At 40.8% G+C, this 19,180-nt stretch overlaps 1 protein-coding gene across 2 annotated transcripts in view; it reads left to right on the top strand.

Moving 5' to 3' along the window:
• Positions 1–402: 402 nt before the first annotated feature.
• The window catches only part of TXNRD1 (thioredoxin reductase 1), a 120,715-nt gene continuing 101,937 nt past the window's right edge, over positions 403–19,180 (top strand). For both annotated transcript variants that reach the window (XM_055328402.1, XM_055328409.1), the window contains exon 1: positions 403–512. In XM_055328402.1, the coding sequence (XP_055184377.1) occupies positions 425–512 (88 nt within the window). In that variant the 5' untranslated portion in view covers positions 403–424. The remainder of the gene's footprint in view (positions 513–19,180) is intronic.

Below are 19,180 nucleotides of genomic sequence, written 5' to 3'. Positions count from 1 at the left end.
AGCAAACAGGAGCCGGGGTGGGAGGGACAAAGGGATAGGGAGAGGCAGGCTCCCCACTGAGCAGGGAGCCCAATGAGGGGCTCGATCCCAGGACCCCAAGATCAGGACCTGAGCCGCAGGCAGACGCTTCATCAACTGAGCCACCCAGGGGCCCCTAGTGAGAATATTTTAATATGAAAAAAAAATTCACCTGCTTGAAAGAGAGGAGGCGGGACATCAGGGCGTGACCTCCCGCGCCCCGCCCCTCCCCGCCTCTCCCCGCCCCTCCCCGCCGCCCACCGCCGGCAGGGGGCGCGCGGCCTCCGCCCAGGGGCCGTCCGCCGCGAGCTCCCAGAGGCCTCCGCCCAGGGGCCGTCCGCCGCGAGCTCCCAGAGGCCTCCGCCCAGGGCCGTCCGCCGCGAGCTCCCAGAGGCCTCCGCGGGCTATGGGATGCGAGAAGAGCAAGGTGGGGGCGGGCGCCCCGCCCCAGCCGGAAGCCAACGGCCGCCGGGGCCGGGGCAGCCAATCGTCAGGTACGAGCGTGGGCGGAGGTGCGGCCTCAGGGCGCGGGGCGGGCCAAGCCTGGGGCGTGCGGGGCCGGGGAGCGCCCTCCGGGCGGCCTCCCCAGGTCGGCGCCCGCAGGACCTGCCCCGAGACGGCTTCCCAGCGAGCGAGGCCGGAGGCGGTTGTTGGGGTGCTTTTGGGTGCCCCCTTGTTCCAAGCACCGTGTTTCAAAGGGGAATTAGGGGAATTCACCTCCACCTCTACCTCTCAAGGAGTGGCGGGCCGGGGGTACAGAGCCAAAATCTAAGGAACCTAAGGGCCGTTTTAACCGGAGATCCTGAATTGGTGGCTCTTGGGGCGGGGGGGGGGGGGACTCGTGCACCCCTTTGGCCGCACACACCCTCCGCCTTGGAGAATCTTTTTTTCTTTTTTAAAGATGTACATAGTCAGAGGGACCCAGGCAGAGACCAGGCAGAGGGAGCAGCAGGCTCGATCCCAGGCCCCTGACCTGAGCCAAAGGCAGACGCTCAACAGCTGAGCCACCCAGGCGCCCTTTTCCTTTGAGAACCTCTCGCATCCGGCATCCGCCTGCCCTCCCCCGTCTTCTCCAGCCCTTGAGTCTTAGGCATGTTTCTGACCGCGATAGCCCAGTCTCCAGGACTCTGGCAGGGGAAAGGCGCTGGGCTTTCCTCCTCTTGGCAGATGATGGTAACGATGGCTAACAGTTACTGAGCACGGCTTCAAGCCCCCCACGTGGATGATCTTGTTTCACTTTACCAACAGCACTAAAGGATCGGTTTATCATGACCCTGATTTCATAGTTGAAGAGGCTAAAGCACAAAAGGATGATGAAACGTGCCCAAAGTTCCCCAGTAGTAAGCGGTAGCGCTGGGATAGGTGCAATGTTTGACTCCAGACTCCATCAAAATCCTCGTACTGACCTGGGCAACTCCCAGATTTACAGGTGTTAAAAGCGAGACGTAAAAAAGTCGCTTGCCCCAAAGATGGAATTGTTAAATACCGTAGGACCTGTCTTCCTGTGGCTTATGATTTAGTTACAAGGCAGCATATGGCGAAGGGCTTAGAGAAATGGTTAAAAAAAAAAAAAAAAAAAAACAGCCAAGTGGGGAAGGCAAATCTCTTGGAAGAGTTAGGATTTGGCACCGGCGTCTGAGTGGGAAGCCGCTGATAAAAGCCACTGTGGAGACACTGAAGGTGCTTATCCTGCTGGAATTTAGGACTTGAGCTGGGAAAAGGGAGAATGGGAGAGAGGCAGCTCCTACTCAAGATCAAGCAGCTGATTTGTGGTAATCACTTGAGTTTCTTCTTCACAATGGAATTTGAGTAGGTGTGTCCCAAATTAACCTTTCCTTTCCCAGTTTTCAGGATTTTTCTAGTGTCCATGTGCTATCATTTATTATTTAACTACATCCCCTTAAAAAAAATACTTTTGGGGATCCCTGGGTGGCGCAGCGGTTTAGCGCCTGCCTTTGGCCCAGGGCGCGATCCTGGAGACCGGGATCGAATCCCACGTCGGGCTCCCGGTGCATGGAGCCTGCTTCTCCCTCTGCCTGTGTCTCTGCCTCTCTCTCTCTCTCTCTCTCTCATGAATGAATAAATAAAATCTTTAAAAAAAATACTTTTGGATCGAAATATACTGTACATTACAGAAAAGAGCAGCTAGCACCCAGCTAAAGAAACATTTCCTGTCCCCCAGAAACCCACCTTGTGCCTCTTACTCTCATACCAAGGGCAACCACTATGATTCCTAATAGCATAGTAGTTTCACCCGTTCTACATTTACTTTTTGAAATAAATTGTTTTAAGCACTAATCTATGAAAGCACTGCTTTGTTTTAGATATTTTCTATGCACGCCTATATATGCCTCCTATTGAAATTTAAAATGTTTTCCATATGTCACCTATAAACATTCTAGAAGCTGTCTTCCCTGAGTGCCACTAATAATCTGCACACCAAATTTAGTGATATGCCAGACCACGTGTTACCCCCAAATGTGAAATTACATGGCTAGGTTTCAAGGAACTGACTTTCCTAAATGAGCAGCCAGAAATTACTGTGAAGTTTCTCACAATCTGGGGCAAGTTGTAATGATGAAGCGTGTGTTGATTAAATGACTCTTCTTCCTAGCATTTATTATTTACCAGGCATTAACAACTCAGGAATGAACAAGGCATGACCTCAGCCCTGGAACATGCAGTCCAGTGGAGAGCAAGGGTTTGGAAAATGCTGTATCATCATGTGTAATCATAAAGATAGATCGTTGAGATGCTGGGGAAGAATGGTAGAGGGAGTTCACTTCTGAGTGCTTAGAGTTTAATTTGGACTCCTGCCATGACACATATTCCATTCTATTTTAATTAACTGATAAATACTTATTTTTCCCCCCCGCTGGATTTGTAAGGGTTAGGAATTTGTTTTGTTCATTATTTTGTCGGCCACAGTCCTTGACACACTGCCTTACACATGGTTAGGACTCAGTAAATGTGTCCATATACTCCATTCAGCAAAGGACAACTTTTTGTGAGAAACTTTCTGAAAGCCGATGTTACTAACATTGACCTGTGTCTTGAGCATGCTCTGAAGGCGCACACGTGAGTTTTATCTTTCCATAATGTCAGCTTTATTCGGTCATAAAGCAGGATTAATGTAATTATGGAAGCAGGTTCAGGATTCCAAATTGAAAGACATGTCACGATATCATTAACTTGGCTTCTTACCTGGCACACAAAGCAGAACATAAGTCACACGGTAAACAAGATAACAGTGGGTAGAAGTTAACAAACTAAGTGTGAATTTAGCCTGTGAGCCCACGGTAGAGTCTGGTCCCGGTCAGCTCTCAGCACTTAACTGCTTATGATGTACGAGCAATGAAGGATCTCACCTCTGTTCAGAGATCAATCAGGAAAAGCCTTTGGTGGCAGCTGCCTTTTTAAAGAGGCCAGACATAAAGGGGTCATGTCTAAGGATAGTTTGCTGCAAAAATCCTCCCTTTTCAGAGAGATTTAATCAGTCTTGGGCCCTTGCAGACCTCCTCCACTTCAGCTTATTATCAGTTCTGGGTGTCAGCTGCTGCTGGTCTCAGCGATATCTTGTAGCTGCAGTATCTCAAGTACTTGTGTCATCACTTGACACAGGCCCCTGCTTTACATGAGTGACTCCATTTTGGTTTCTACAACCAGCTTCTCCAGTGAGGCAAGGACACAGTGTTTGCCAGTGTGTCTCCTCTCCTAAGACCACCTGCAAGAGAATTAATTACACAGAGGGTGGGTTATATGTAAGTTAGAAGTTTGTTTTCCTGGCTTCATCCTACTAAATCAAGTCTCATGGTATTGGGCTAGGAATTGTCATGTTTGGTGCTTCAGGTGATTCTGTTTGAACCAAGGTCTGAGAACACAGGAGGGAGGTGTTTGAGCCAGAGTGAACCCACCTTTTACTGGGGAGAGGCTCCTGTCCTTAGCAGTGGGGTTGAGGCTTGGGTGGAGGATGTAATAAGAAATTGAAAGCTGTGGTATAGAAATTAAGATCATCCTGAGTGATATGCTAGGAATCTGCAGTCAAAAGTTAATATTGCATAATTTGCTGGATAATTCAAGGGAAAACTTGCTCTTAGCCCACAATAGCCAGATAATTTAAAAAAAAGTCTTTAGCCATTGTTTGAATCTTTACACTTGAATGTTCACCTCTTTGTATTAATGTTTTCCGAGTATTTAAGGCTTTTAAATGTGTCCTTTTTAAAAGTATATTTTGGATTTACAATTGGATTAAGCCCTTGAAAGGAGAGATTAGTGTGTAAGGTTGGTTCTTTTTTAACCTTCATACATCATTGAGCATTTCATGAATGTTCCTTATATCCTGTTCTTAAGCTCAGAGCTTTGCTAGTCTTACATGTGTACAGCTGTAAATCACTATCATGAATCCCTATTTGGTGTTGTAAAACAATTTATTACTTGTTGGTTTAAATGACAGTGCAAAGGTTTTCAGCTTTCAACCATTAGGTGTGTCAAGAATGCCTTAAAAATGTGCTACCAACTTTCGATCAATATTTTAGTTATTTTTTTTTGCCATAATTGAATGTATGTGTGTATAGGATATGTATACACACACAGACACTCTTCAGATGTCAGTGTCTATTGAATGAAGAATTGAGCTAAGCAGGTAGTGGGAGGTGGGACAGACTGAGAATCAGCTTGTTATGGGAAGAATGGACAGGCCACAGTTGAGGGATTGAAAATTTGAATTAACTGCGAAGACAGGCAGGTAACAATAGACAACGGTGGAGACTGGGATGAACAGGGGACAACATGCGCTAAAAGGGGCTCAGCTCTTCTTTGTTGGGTGGGAAGAAGACTCCAGTGTTGCTAGATACTTCTGATCTTCTTCAAGAGAAACTAGAAATCCATGTTTATTGGCTTGTGACTTCTTCCAGTTTGTAAATGTCAGTGATAATTCAGTTAAATAAAACAAAACACTGAGGGCCAAACAAGATACAATTGCAGGTAATTATGGCCTGTGAATATGTCCAGCTGGCACACATTAAGGAAAAAAAGATGGTGCCTTTTGAAGGTGTAGGAAAAGTAGACAAGGCAGAAAATCTACATTGTTTTCATAGATAGCAACGCAACACAGAGGAACAACTGAATGAACAATGTAGTGACTAAAGTATGATTTTCAAAAAGTTAAAAACATGATTCTTGTAAAAATGAGATGAACATGTATAAAAGTTTATTAAACTGAATGTATGAAGTAATCAGTAGGTGGTAAAGCTGCTGTTTTGAGGGAGAATCCAAGGAATAGAGAATCAGTCAAAGTATTACTGAATTGAATTTTGCTAGTAGTTACAGAACTGGTTAATGTCCTACAGGGCAATAAAACTGTAACCTTTGGTATTACTGGATAGACGTGTATAAGTTAAAATAAAACTTCAGAGTCCCAGGGGTGCCTGGCTGGCTCAGTAGGTAGAGTGTGAGACTCTTGATCTTGGGGTCATGAGTTCAGGCCCACATTGGGTGTAGAGATTATTTAACAGCAACATCTTAAAACAATGACAAAACTTCAGTGTCTGGACACTAATGAACTAGTAAATAACAAAGTCAAGAACAAGCACATTCTCTTCAAGGATTGAATGATCCTTTATTGGGCTTGTTAAACAAACAATGCCCCAGTATGACATTGAAATGGCATCGTCATCCTCTTCCTTTATTTTCAAGTTTTGGATGCTTTTTTTTAAGATCATGGATATTATACCAGAGTTATGGTTACCATGGAGTAATTGCTCACTTACTTAGTGGCATTTGAAGCTGGTTATTCCTCCATCCCCAATGTGCTGCCCAAATTCGACTACTTTTTTAGGTATGTGCCACAGCCTACATAAGGTTTAAACCTCTGTGACCATATTAAAGACTTGTGCCCCTCTATATCCAGTTAATGATTGTTTCGTTGAATACTTTATAACAAAGATTTAATTGGAAGTGGATACAGTACAGTCATGTACTGTACTGTTTTAGGTTTATGGAAGTAATTGTACATACTGTTTTAGGTTTATGGAAGTAATTGTACATATTTGAGCAACGGCTAGTTCTTTGTTGTTGTTGTTGTTTTTTTCTTTTATGTAGGCAGTGAGGTCAAAGAAGTGAGGGGGGTAGCTTGGTAAGCTGCTTTCCACCCCCATCAGGTTTTGTCAGAAATGTTAATACTGGGCTAAACAGTCTTTATGCTGGGAGAGCCAGGAGGCAAGGTTTCCTTGTACCTATTTGCAGTAGGATTCCATGGTATCTCTCTGGATGTGATTTGATTTGCTAGACTGGTAATATCCTCAGGATTTGGTGGGGCTGATCTGGCTGGGCAAGAGAGGGTGTCCAAACCAAAGTGAAATGAAAAGGAAGTTAAACTCCTCAGTCAAGTGCAGGGAATAGCAGTAACAGCTCGATGGTATTACAAAGAGGCAGCTGCGGGTAGAGATTGGCAAGGAGGGAGGAAAAAGCATGGGCCAGTGTGTGTTTGGCAACTGGTTTGGGGGCACAACAGCAGGAATGACTTGCTAAAGCATGCTAATTGTATTTATTAAAACAACCCAACAAAAAGCCAAGTCAATGTCTTTGGCTCTGGGTGTGGGCAGAGTAGTGTGAGAAGGGGAGGGGTAGATTTTTTTTTTTTTTAAGATTTATTTTACTTAATTTTTTTAGAGAAAGTGCATGAGCAGTGGGAGGGGAAAGAAAGGAGGGAGAGAGAATCTTAAGCATCAAGTCTGATGCAGGGCTTGATCCCATAACCTATGAGATCATGACCTGAGCCAAAAGCAAGAGTCCAACACTTAATTAACTGGGCCACCCAGGCACCCCAGGAGGAGGTAGATTTTAAAGAGAATTGTGTGTTGGATCTTTTCTTTTTGCATAGGTACTGATTAGTAATCATTCTCACTACATTGGACCAATCCTGGAGCTCCTAGTGAAGTTTCTTTTAAGAACAAAGGACCTTTTGACAGGGTTAGGTCTCTTTCTAAGCCCTTCTCTTGCATTTGACACATTTTTTCTTCCTGTTCCCTGATCTTGCCAAGCTCCTTCATTCATCTGTTCTTGAACATTTGGTTGTCTGCCTAGAATATTCTCCTTCTTCTCTTTGCTGAGCAAGCTCTCCTTACCCATAAAGACCCATTCCAAGTGACAGTGTTGAGATTCCCCAAGTAGAGTTAGTGTTGTGCCTTGTGGAAAACTATGGCCTTTTCCATTTTCTGTTACAGGACATATAGTGCATTGTGCAGTGCGCTCTACTAGGCTGACTTCCCAGGGCAAGGATGTCTTGCTCAGAGTTGAATTTCCTTTTTGAGATGATGTATCATGGCACATAGTAGATGCTCAAAAATAATTGAATCAAGTGAGTCAAGTTTTTTCTGTCTCTCTGATTTTTCTTTTACTTTATTGTTTTTTGAGAGAGATAGAGAGAGAAAATCCATGCACCCACACAAGCATAAGAGGGGCAAAGGGAGAGGGAGACAGAGAGAATCTTAAGCAGGATCCAGACTGAGCATGGAGCCTGAGACAGGGCATGTCTCATGACCCTGAAATCATAACCTGAACCAAAAACAAGAGTGGGACACTTAACCAACTGAGCCACCCAGGCACCCCTCCTGTCTGATTTTTCTATCCTGGTGAAAGTCAATGGAGGACCATCTTTTTTTTCCTTTTGGAAACCTCTTATCTACTTCTCTTTCCCCACCTCTTTGGAATCCTACAAATGGGACATCTCATCTCAAAAATTGTCTTTGTCAATTTTCCAATATACCATATGGAATGTTGTAGTTTCCAGTAATAATTTTTTTGAAAGGGAAGATAATTCTTGTAAATTAGGCTACATTTCCTCATTCAACACTTAAGCTAACCATCTTATAGACATTAGGCATTGTAGGCAAATGAGGTGCAGAAGAGGAAAGGGCATGTAACTGGTAAAGACTGGAGCCAGGATTCTCACCTAGGAACTAATGCTCTTAAGTACTGCGCCATACTCCTTCCCATAATAGACTGATTAGCCATTTCTTTTTTTTAAATTTTTATTTATTTATGATAGTCAGAGAGAGAGAGAGAGAGAGAGAGAGAGGCAGAGACACAGGCAGAGGGAGAAGCAGGCTCCATGCACCGGGAGCCCGACGTGGGACTCGATCCCGGGTCTCCAGGATCGCGCCCTGGGCCAAAGGCAGGCGCCAAACCGCTGCGCCACCCAGGGATCCCTGATTAGCCATTTCTAATCTAATGGCAATCTGGATCCCTCCTTGAAAGTAAAGCATTGTGTTATTATGAGAACCAGCCCTAGAATTAAAATAAAACTTTTTGGAGGATTGCCAGTACCTGGAAATAATGGGGAAAGGAGCATGTTTATGTAGTTTAACCTTATATTTAGGGACAAGTAGAATAAAAATCAGTCATAGAAATCCTGAATAGCCCTCAATACCCAGTTTAGGTGGTGAATGCTGAATGCAATGGGCTCACTGATCTGCCTACTAAGCAGAGTAGATCCCTTTATCACTTCATGTCCACAAGACCAATTGTGTCCCTGGAATATAACCTTGAACCGATATGAAGAACTTGATATAAAACAACTTAGCAGAGCACCTGAGTGGCTCAGTGTTTGAGTGTCTGCCTTCAGCTCAGGGTGTGATCCTGGGATCCTGGGATCGAATCCCACATCGGGCTTCCTGCATGGAGCCTGCTTCTCCCTCTGCCTGTGTCTCTGCCTCTCTCTGTGTGTCTCTCATGCATAAATAAATAAAATATTTAAATAAATAAATAAATAAATAAATAAATAAATAAATAAATAAATAAACTTAGCTTCCAAGTTAGGTCCCTGATATAGTCACCGTCATGACAGTGATGATGTAGCTGTTCATTTAGATTATGCTCCACAAGTCACTTGAGAGACAATGGAAAACAAACCTCTAATTCTTGTTGTACCAACAACTAGCTATATAATCTTAGACAATTTCCATAGCACTTTTGCGCCTTGGTTTCCTTGCAAAATAAGGTGAATGGATAAATGTTAAGTCCTTTCCAGCTCTTGGAACACCAGGGTAGCTCAGTGGTTAAGCTCCTGCCTTTGGCCCAAGGCATGATCCTAGAGTCCCCAGATGGAGTCCCACTTTGGGGTCCCTGTAGGGAGCCTGCTTCTCCCTCTGCCTATGTCTCTGCCTCTCTCTCTCTCTGTGTCTCTCACTAATAAATAAAATCTTAAGACAAAAAGACCTTTCCAGCTCCAATATTCTGTAGATCTGTCTCCCAGAAAAGTTAATCAAGTCACCAGATGCATAGGAAATGTATTTTTTTTAAGTGGAAATGTATTAATTCCAAATAAAAATACCTAGCATTTTATAGGATCCCACAATATACAAAGGAATTTCGCATGTATTATCTAAGACATATCCTTTTTCCCATCTTGGCTGCTGGAATGCATGCCTGAACAACTAGGATTTTAACTCATTTACTTCATTTTATGTGGGTATGTCAGTAACTTCTGACATAGCAGGAAGGAGCTTGCTTTAAAGTAATAAATATGCTAAGATCCAAATAATATCTTAATTGTATTTTTTAAGATTTCAGTAGAGGAATATGCATAAATTCAAGTATATTTTTAGAACCCATTCTCTGAGGATAAAGAAGATGTGGTTTATGTATACAATGGAATATTACTCAGCCATTAGAAACAAATGGCAAATACCCACCACTTCCTTCGACGTGCATGGAACTGGAGGGTATTATGCTGAGTGAAATAAGTCAATCGGAGAAGGACAAACATTATATAGTCTCATTCATTTGGGGAATATAAATAATAGTGAAAGGGAATAGAGGGGAAGGGAGAAGAAATGGGTAGGAAATATCAGAAAGGGAGACAGAACATAGAAGACTCCTAACTCTGGGAAACGAACTAGGGGGGGTGGAAGGGGAGGAGGGCGGGGGGTGGGGGTGAATGGGTGATGGGCACTGAGGGGGGCACTTGACGGGATGAGCACTGGGTGCTATTCTGTATGTTGGCAAATTGAACACCAATAAAAAATAAATTTATTATTACAAAAAAAAAAAAAGAACCCATTCTCTGAGAGGGCTGATCCTTAAATTCATGTCCCTCTTGTTCATATAAGATCTCTATTGCAGTCTTGTTTTTTTATTTTATAACAACTGCATAGGAAATGAGTGTATCTTTTGAGATACCTTGTTAAATTTTATTTTTTAAATTTTTATGATACAAGTAAAATTGATAGTTTTAACACATGTGTACATAATCAGCATATATTAACAGTTCCATAATCCTGAAAAAACTCTCTTATGCTGTCCTTTTGTGGACACAACCAACCCCCACTTCTAACTTCTGGGAACCACTATCTGTTCTCTGTATAGTTTTGCATTTTCAGGAATGTCATATAAATAGAATTACACAATATATAACTTTTTGAGATTTTTTTTCCGCACAGTATAATGCCTTAGAAATTTATCCAATTTGTTGTGTGTAACTATAGTTTATTCCATTTCATTGCATTTATTACATTGCATGAATGTGCCATAATTTATTTACCTTTCATTCATTGAAGAATATTTGGAGGGATCCCTGGGTGGCACAGCAGTTTAGCGCCTGCCTTTGGCCCAGGGCGCGATCCTGGAGATCCGGGATCAAATCCCACATCAGGCTCCCGGTGCATGGAGCCTGCTTCTCCCTCTGCCTATGTCTCTGCCTCTCTCTCTCTTTCTCTGTGTGACTATCATAAATAAATAAAAATTTAAAAAAAAGAATATTTGGATTATTTCCACTTTTTTGGATTATAAATAGAGCTGCTATAAATATTTATATAAGGGTTTTTAAAAGTTGAGACATAACTAACATACCATAAAAAAAAAAAATCACCATTTAAAAATGCATAGTTGGGGAGCCCTGGTGGCTCAGTGGTTTAGCGCTGCCTTCGGCCCAGGGTGTGATCCTGGAGACCTCAGGCTCGAGTCCCGTGTCAGGCTCCCTGCATGGAGCCTGCTTCTCCCTCTGCCTGTGTCTCTGCCTCTCTCTCTCTGTCTCTTATGAATAAATTTAAAAAATAAATAAATAAAATAAAAATGCATAGTTCAGGTACAACCATGTAATTTTCACTACCCCTAAAAGAAACATTGTATCCATAAATACTAGCCTCCACCCACCCACCCCCACCCCTGCCAGCCTGTCAGCCACCAATCTACCTATCTCTATAGATTTGCCTATTCTAGACATTTCATAGAAATTGAATCATTGCACTCTTGTTAAACTTTTTCCCAAGTATTTTATTCTTTTTGAGGTTATTGTAAATGGGGGGGGGAATGCTTGCCTAATTTCATTTTCAGATTCATATATAGGAATATAATCTCATATCTTACAACCTTGCTGAACTTGCTTATTCATTCTAACAGGTGTGTGTATATGTATTTTCCTGAGGATTTTCTACAGAGAAGATCGTGTTATCTGTGAATACAAGTAGTCTTATTCATACTTTTCAACTTGGATACCTTTTATTTCTTTGCCTAATTGCCCTGGCAATAACTGTCAATACAGTGTTGAATGGAAATGGTAAGACCAGACATCTTTATCTTGTTCCTGATCTTAGAGGGCAAGCATTCTTTCACCATTAAGCATGATGTTAGCCTTTGTTTTTTGCAGATGGCCTTTATCAAATTGAGAGTTTCCTTCTATTCCTGGTTTGTTGAGTATTTTTTTTATCATGAAAGGTGGTTATTAATTTTGTCAAATGTTTTTTCTGCATCTATTGAGATGATCATGTAGTTTTTGTTTTTTATTTTTTATTCTTTCTAAAAAAATATTTTATTTATTCATGAGAAACACGGAGAGGCAGAGACACAGACAGAGGGAGAAGCAGGCTGCATGCAGGAAGCCCAATGTGGGACTCGATCCCAGGACTCTAGGATCATGCCCTGAACTAAAGGCAGATGCTCAACCACTGAGCCACCCAGGGGTCCCTTGTTTTTTATTCTGTTTAAAAAAGATTACATCAATTAATTTTTTAAAAGATTTTATTTGTTTATTCATGAAAGACAGAAAGAGGCAGAGACACAAGCAGAGGGAGAAGCAGACTCCCTATGGGAAGCCCGATGTGGGACCTGATCCTCGGACCCTGGGATCACGCCCTGAGCAGAAGGCAGATGCTCAACCACTGAGCCACCCAGGCTTTCCTCAATTGATTTTTTCATATGTTAAATCAACCTATGCAAAGTTAATCCTGGGATAAATTCCACTTGATGATTGATACATAATTATTTCGATTATGTTGCTGGATTTGCTTTGCTAATATTTTGTGGAGGATTTTTGTGTCTATAGGGAATATTGTTCTGTGTTTTTCTTTTCTTGTAATGTTCTTGTCTAGTTTTCAAGGTAATAGTGGTAATCATAAAATGAGTTGGGAAATGTTCTTTCCTTTTCTGTTTTTTGGAATAGTTTGTGAAGAATTGGTGTTAATTCTGCTTTGGATGTTTGTTAGAGTTCACTAATGAAGACATCTGAGTCTGGGCTTTTCTTTGTGGGAAGTTTTCTTGGTGATTCAATTCTCCACTAGTTATAGGTCTGTTTAGATTTGCATTTCTTCTTGAGTCAGTTTGGGTAGTTACAGGGCATCTAGTACATTGGCATATAACTGATACGGGTTTTTCTTTTAGACCATTAATATGGTAGATTATATATATATATATATATATATTAAAGATTTTATTTATTTATTCATGATAGACATAAAGAGAGAGAGAGGCAGAGACACAGACAGAGGGAGAAGCAGGCTACATGCCAGGAGCCTGACGTGGGACTCGATCCCGGGACTCCAGGATCACGCCCTGGGCCAAAGGCCGGTGCTAAACCGCTGAGCCACCCAAGGATCCCTATGGTAGATTATATTGATTGAGTTTGAATATTGGACCAGTCTTGTCTCCCCAGGATAAACACCCTGGGATCATGACCTGAGCCGAAGGCAGATATTTAACCAACGAAGCCACGCAAGCACCCCTCATTGGCTATTCTTAACACTCATTAGGTCACATAAAGAATATGAAAAATACAGAATATTTTCTGTATAAATGTTTGAAGCATGTTTATTGAAATTATGAGAATTAATGGTGTAGTATAGGTGAGATCTTTTTAGCTAGCTCTTAAGTGGTATGTAGTAGGAGTGTGTCTGTGTGTGTGTGTGCATATACGTACGTGTGTGAGGAATCAGTTGTGTCATTTTCCACAGATTCTTTTTGTAGTTTAATGACTATTATTCAGGTTTAATAGTAAGTATGTTATACAAAGATAGCATTTACATTTTCTGCCATGTATTTGCTTTATGTTCACAAAGGGCACATTTGCAGAAATATCTAGACCAACTCATATCACAGATGAAAAAACTGAAGTCCAGGGATCCCTGGGTGGCACAGCGGTTTAGCGCCTGCCTTTGGCCCAGGGCGCGATCCTGGAGACCCGGGATCGAATCCCACATCGGGCTCCCAGTGCATGGAGCCTGCTTCTCCCTCTGCCTGTGTCTCTGCCTCTCTCTCTCTCTCTCTCTCTCTCTCTCTCTGTGTGTGTGTGTGTGTGACTGTCATAAATAAATAAAAATTAAAAAAAAAAGAAAAAACTGAAGTCCAGAAGGCATTATTAAGCCAGATCTATCTCTCAAGTCATTGAAAGTCATTTTTAAAGGACATACTAAGGAAAGCTTCTCAATTTTATTCTTTCACGGATGGGAGACAGAACATGAGAGACTCCTAACTCTGGGAAACGAACAAGGGGTGGTAGAAAGGGAGGTGGGTGGGGGGTGGGGGTGACTGGGTGAGGGGCACTGAGGGGGGCACTTGATGGGATGAGCACTGAGTGTTATTCTATATGTTAGCAAATTGAACACCAATAGAAAATAAAAAGATTTTATTCTTTCATGTAATATCTTTTGTTTTCACACTTCCAATTTTAAAAAACTTCTATAGTATTTCCTTTAAAATGATGTTTTTATTAATAGCATCAATATAAAATTTAACAGCGAGGTGAAAGGAAGTTGGATTTTCTTCTTCTTCCATTTGATCATTCAGTAGTAGACCCTAACCCTGACCTGATAATCTTTGGGCTGAGTGATCCAGTAAATAAGAATAACTTTCTGCCCACCCCTGCCCACCCCCACAAGAAGAGTCAGTTTCTAGTGGCAACTCATTTGAGCTTCTGGCATATTTTCTTCCATCATAGATCATTCCATAATCCAGTCCTTTGGGGAAGGGCTATTTCCTTTCAAATGTATCTTCTCAGTCTCATATAACTATCTAATCCTGGACATGGCATATCATCATAATAGTATACAACTGTGGGGTGAGGCAAGTGGGAAATCCCTAAGAGGTAGGACCCTCAGCATAACCCAGGTTTAATTTTAACCCTCTAATGAGACTCCTCTGAGATAAAGAAGAGCTATAATCAGGACGTTGTAGGCCTGTTTGTAGCAGCTCTTCTGAAACATACTAAGTACTTAACATGGCAAGTTCTTTGTAAGAATTAAAAATCCCTTTGAGGCTTAAAAAAACATCCTAGGTGTTTTGTTTTAATTTGGCAAATAAATAGTACTAAAGACTAAGATGCATTTATTCAGTGCTAGAGAAGTCATCATCATGTCACATTAAGGAGTCTTTAGTCTTCCTTCTTATGTTCTTATGTTTTATTTTTCTAGCATGTCTCATACCCTGCAGCCTTTAAAAAGCGTGCATAATTATCTTGTCTTCTCACCATATAGATCATGTCATACTTCCCCATGATAGCTTCCCCACTCTTAGGATTTTTATGGAATATCTTGTTATTTCATGGAGTCTTGTTAGATCCAAGTGTAATAATATTCTGGGTTGAAAAAAAATACCATTACAAATGTTAATTTATTAAAAGAAATATGAGAGCAGTGGCATGTTTGCAAAATCCTTGAGCCAAATAAAAGGTTTTAGAGCTATAGGATTTGCGGAAATCCTTGATTTCTTCTGATGTCTTATAGTCTAGGTGCTTTTAACCATAGGCAACAGAGTAAACACATGAATGTGACAAACCTATGAACCAGGAAGTGATGACAGCGGGCAGAGTGGAGTGCTATAAAATTTTTATCATCACATTTGAAGTGATCATGTGGCTTATTAATGGCAGAAATTCAAGTTCTAACAAGTGGCAGTTTTAGTTTGTATTTAACTCTGCCATTTTGCTTCCTTTTGCTGGGCTCTGCTTTGCTTTCCCCCCTTGAGTCCCCTGCTCTGAAATTTACAAGCTACTCCTCTCATCTCTTGACAGCCTTGACCCCGTGCTCTCAGAAGTCCAAGCTGTCAACTCCAATAATCTGCTGCTGGTTTTTTTTTTTTTTTTGTCCTGGTGACTACAGCATAGACATGCAGGCCTTGAGAGCCTCATGCAACGTGTAAGGATCAAGGAAGGAGGGGAACATTGAATCTGTTTGTTCTACAGTTGGTAAAGTCACTTTACCCCCTCCTTCCTCTTCTTCCTCTTGTTCTCCTCCTTTACTTTCCTCCCCTCCTCCTCCACCATCTCCTCCTCCATTTTGTTTTAAGTGGCATGGAATTAGAACTAACAACAGTGACAAAAACAATTTTTTTGTTTTTTAAGAGGAGCCTAGACTGAAGGACTGCCCCATTCTAATTAGTGTTGGGGACTTTGGGGAGAGAAGCCAAGTTGTGTTCGCTTTATTTAGCTTTAAGAATTTTTTTTTTCATGGGATCCCTGGGTGGCTCAGCAGTTTAGCACCTGCTTTTGACCCAGGACACGATCCTGGAGTCCCGGTATTGTGTCCTGTGTCGGGCTCCCGGCATGGAGCCTGCTTCTCCCTCCTCCTGTGTCTCTGCCTCTCTCTATGTCTATCATAAATAAATAAATAAATTTTTAAAAAAAATTTTTTTCAGGCCTAGATAAAATTAGCTCCTGTGGAATTTCTACCTTTCATGTTTTCTTTCTTTCAAATCTTTCAAAACATCAAGATTGGTCGTTGTCAAAAGTTTGTCAAACTTTTGGTCTTAATACTCTTTTACTCTTCGACATTATTAAGAATGCCAACAGTGAAAAAGGCAAATGCATCTTATTATTATGAAAACAGTTTTGACCTCAGGGATTCCAGAGGTATGCCTACCACATTTTGAGGGCCACTGGTCTAAGAGATGTTTATGTTGCCTAAACAAAGGAAATCAAGAAATAAGTCCCAGGGATTCCTTATTAGTTACAAATTGATATACCCAAAGTGGGCTGACTTACAACTTCCGGAGTTTTTCAAACTCAAACCAGCCATCTGCAGAGACATGACTGAAGGTAATGGAATGAAGACGAATGAGCCAGACTTTTCCCGCAACTCTGAACAGGAATATAGTATTATGGGCTTTGAAGGCTATTATCCCAATAATTCTAGCAATTTCCCCAGTCAACAGAAAGGTTGAAAGACTAGTATAATGGATACCCAAATTCTCTTCTAAAGATTCACATTTTGCTACATTTGTTTTATTTTCCTTCCTTACATCCTCTTTTTTCTCCCAATCAATCCCCCTCTACTCTTTTATCTTGAACCATTTGAAATAAATTACAGACATCACAACTTTTAGCCTTAAGTATTTCAGCATGTGTCTCCTAAGAACAAGTACTCTTCCATATAAAGTCAGTGGACTTAACACAATAATATCATCCTATGTAAGTTCATATTAAAATTTACTCAGTTGTGGGGCACCTGGCTGGCTCAGTCCATGGTGCATGCAATTCTTGATCTTGGGGTTGTGAGTTAGAGCCTCTAATTAAGTATCATATATTGCAAATTGTGGCCAATTATTGTGTCTTGCAAAAAGAAAATCATTTTTAAGTTTGAGAAATACAAAAAAGGAAAAGTCATGCATAATTCTATCTTGCCAATATAACTTCTATAACCATATTGCATATCCCTTTTTATGATTCCTATATGCAAATTTTCATGTAATTGTAAAACTATGGTACATAGGATTTGGTATTCTGTTTCTTTGCAATTAACAATACGTTAAGCCATTTCCATATTGTTTTGAATCTTGCATAAGTATAGAACCATTAAAATTATTGAAGAAAAAGAGAGGTACTATAATTTAGCCATTCTCCTAATGTTGGACATATGTTGTTTTCCAGTTTTTTTTTTTTTACTATAACCAATGATGCTGTGTTGGTAACATATAGATAAAAAGAATGGATTGAGGATGGGAATAGAAAGGTGTGAAGGAGGCTGGAGAGGAGGAATAGAAGCTGTTTGCAATTTAGCCTTTGGAGAGAGAAAGGTGGCTGAAACAAGATATGATTTTGTCCCTGTCCTTAGGTGATACACATGTTCAGGAGGTAGGGAGTGGAAAATGTTGATAGGTCAGTGGTCTGTTTTGCTCCCTTGGATTTCACAGGAAGTTAACATGATTATTCCTAAGGCTATAGAACTCATATTGAAAAGAGATTTGGAAATTTTCCCATTAACCAGATGATGCTAATTATATACATAAAAATTACTAAAAGCTTTTCCTATGAGAAGACTAGAAAGTGAGGGTCATTTTATGAATATAATGTTTTCATTAGTTTAATTTTTTTGTTGTTCTTAAGATAAATTCCTATAAGAATCCTTGGTTGAAAAGGATGGCTGTTGGGTGACTGTGTGGCTCAGTGGTTGAGCGTCTGCCTTCAGCTCAGGTCATGATCCTGGGGTCCTGGGATCGAGTCCCACATCAGACTCCCTGCATGGAGTCTGCTTCTCCTCCCTCTGGCTTGTGTCTCTGCCTCTCTCTGTGTGTCTCTCATGAATAAATAAATAAAATCTTAAAAAAAAAAAAAAGGAAAAGAAGAGGATGGCTATTTCAATGGTTTTTGATCCACACTATCAAATGGTTTTCCAAAAGAATAGTAACAGCTTATACTAGATACTCCCTTATGTTCATGGACTCCCATTAGTGTACATTTACCAGCACTGAGAGTTTCCATTTTTAATACATAAAAAATGGGGACACCTGGGTGGCTCAATGGTTGAGCATCTGCCTTCAGCTCAGGGCATGATCCCAGAGTCCTGGGATCGAGCCCCACATCAGGCTCCCCACAGGGGGCCTGCTTCTCCCTCTGCCTGTGTCTCTGCCTCTCTCGGTATCTCATGAATAAATCAATAAAATCTTTTACATATATATGTGTATATAAATATGAAACTATACTTCATTGCTTTAATCTTCAATTCTGATTTTGAAAGAAAAGTGAAATAGACATTTTATTCTAGGTTCTTTATTTTCTAATGAATTAGTTGTTCTTGTTCTTTATTCGCTTTATCATTTGTGATCCTGCTGTTTATTCACCAATTTGCTTGAGTTCTCTTTGTTTGTTATATAGTAAGAGACAAGTGAAAAAACTTGTTTCCAAATTATGGAGCCATAATTACGATATTATTTTAAATTTTTTTAATTTTTAAACATTTTTTTAGAGAGGGAGGGGCGCTGGGGGAGAGGAAGAGAGAAAATCCCAAGTAGGCTTCACATCTAGTGCAAAGCTCAACATAGGGCTTGACCTCATGACCATGAGATCATGACCTGAGCCAAAATTAGTTAACAGACTGAGCCACCCAGGTGTACCATCACCATAGTATTTAAAAAAAATTTTTTTTTTCTCAGACAACAAAATGAAATGAAAAGCATCCAGATTGGCACAGAAGTCAAACTCTCACTCTTTGCAGATGACATAATACTGTATGTGAAAAACCCAAAATACTCCACCCCCAAAATTGCTAGAACTCATACAGGAATTCAGCAAAGTGGCAGGATACAAAATCAATGCACAGAAATCAGTGGCATTTCTATACACTAACAATGAAACAGAAGAAAGAAAAATAAAGGAGTTGATCCCATTTACAATTACACCAAACCTATAAGATATCTAGGAATAAACCTAACCAAAGAGGCAAAAGCTCTGTATTCAGAAAATTATAGAATACTCATGAAAGAAATCAAGGAAGACACAAAGAAATGGAAAAACATTCCATGCTCATGGATTGGAAGAACAAATATTGTTAAAATGTCTATGTTACCTAGAGCAATCTAGGCATTCAGTGAAATTCCTATCAAAATACCATCAACTTTTTTCACAGAGCCAGAACAAATAATCTTAAAATTTGTATAGAACCAGGAAGGACCCTAAATAGCC

Source organism: Nyctereutes procyonoides, unplaced genomic scaffold (genome assembly GCF_905146905.1).
Source record: "Nyctereutes procyonoides isolate TBG_1078 unplaced genomic scaffold, NYPRO_anot_genome, whole genome shotgun sequence".
Taxonomy (NCBI): Eukaryota; Metazoa; Chordata; class Mammalia; order Carnivora; family Canidae; genus Nyctereutes; species Nyctereutes procyonoides.
This window is presented reverse-complemented; position numbering and strand designations above follow the sequence as displayed.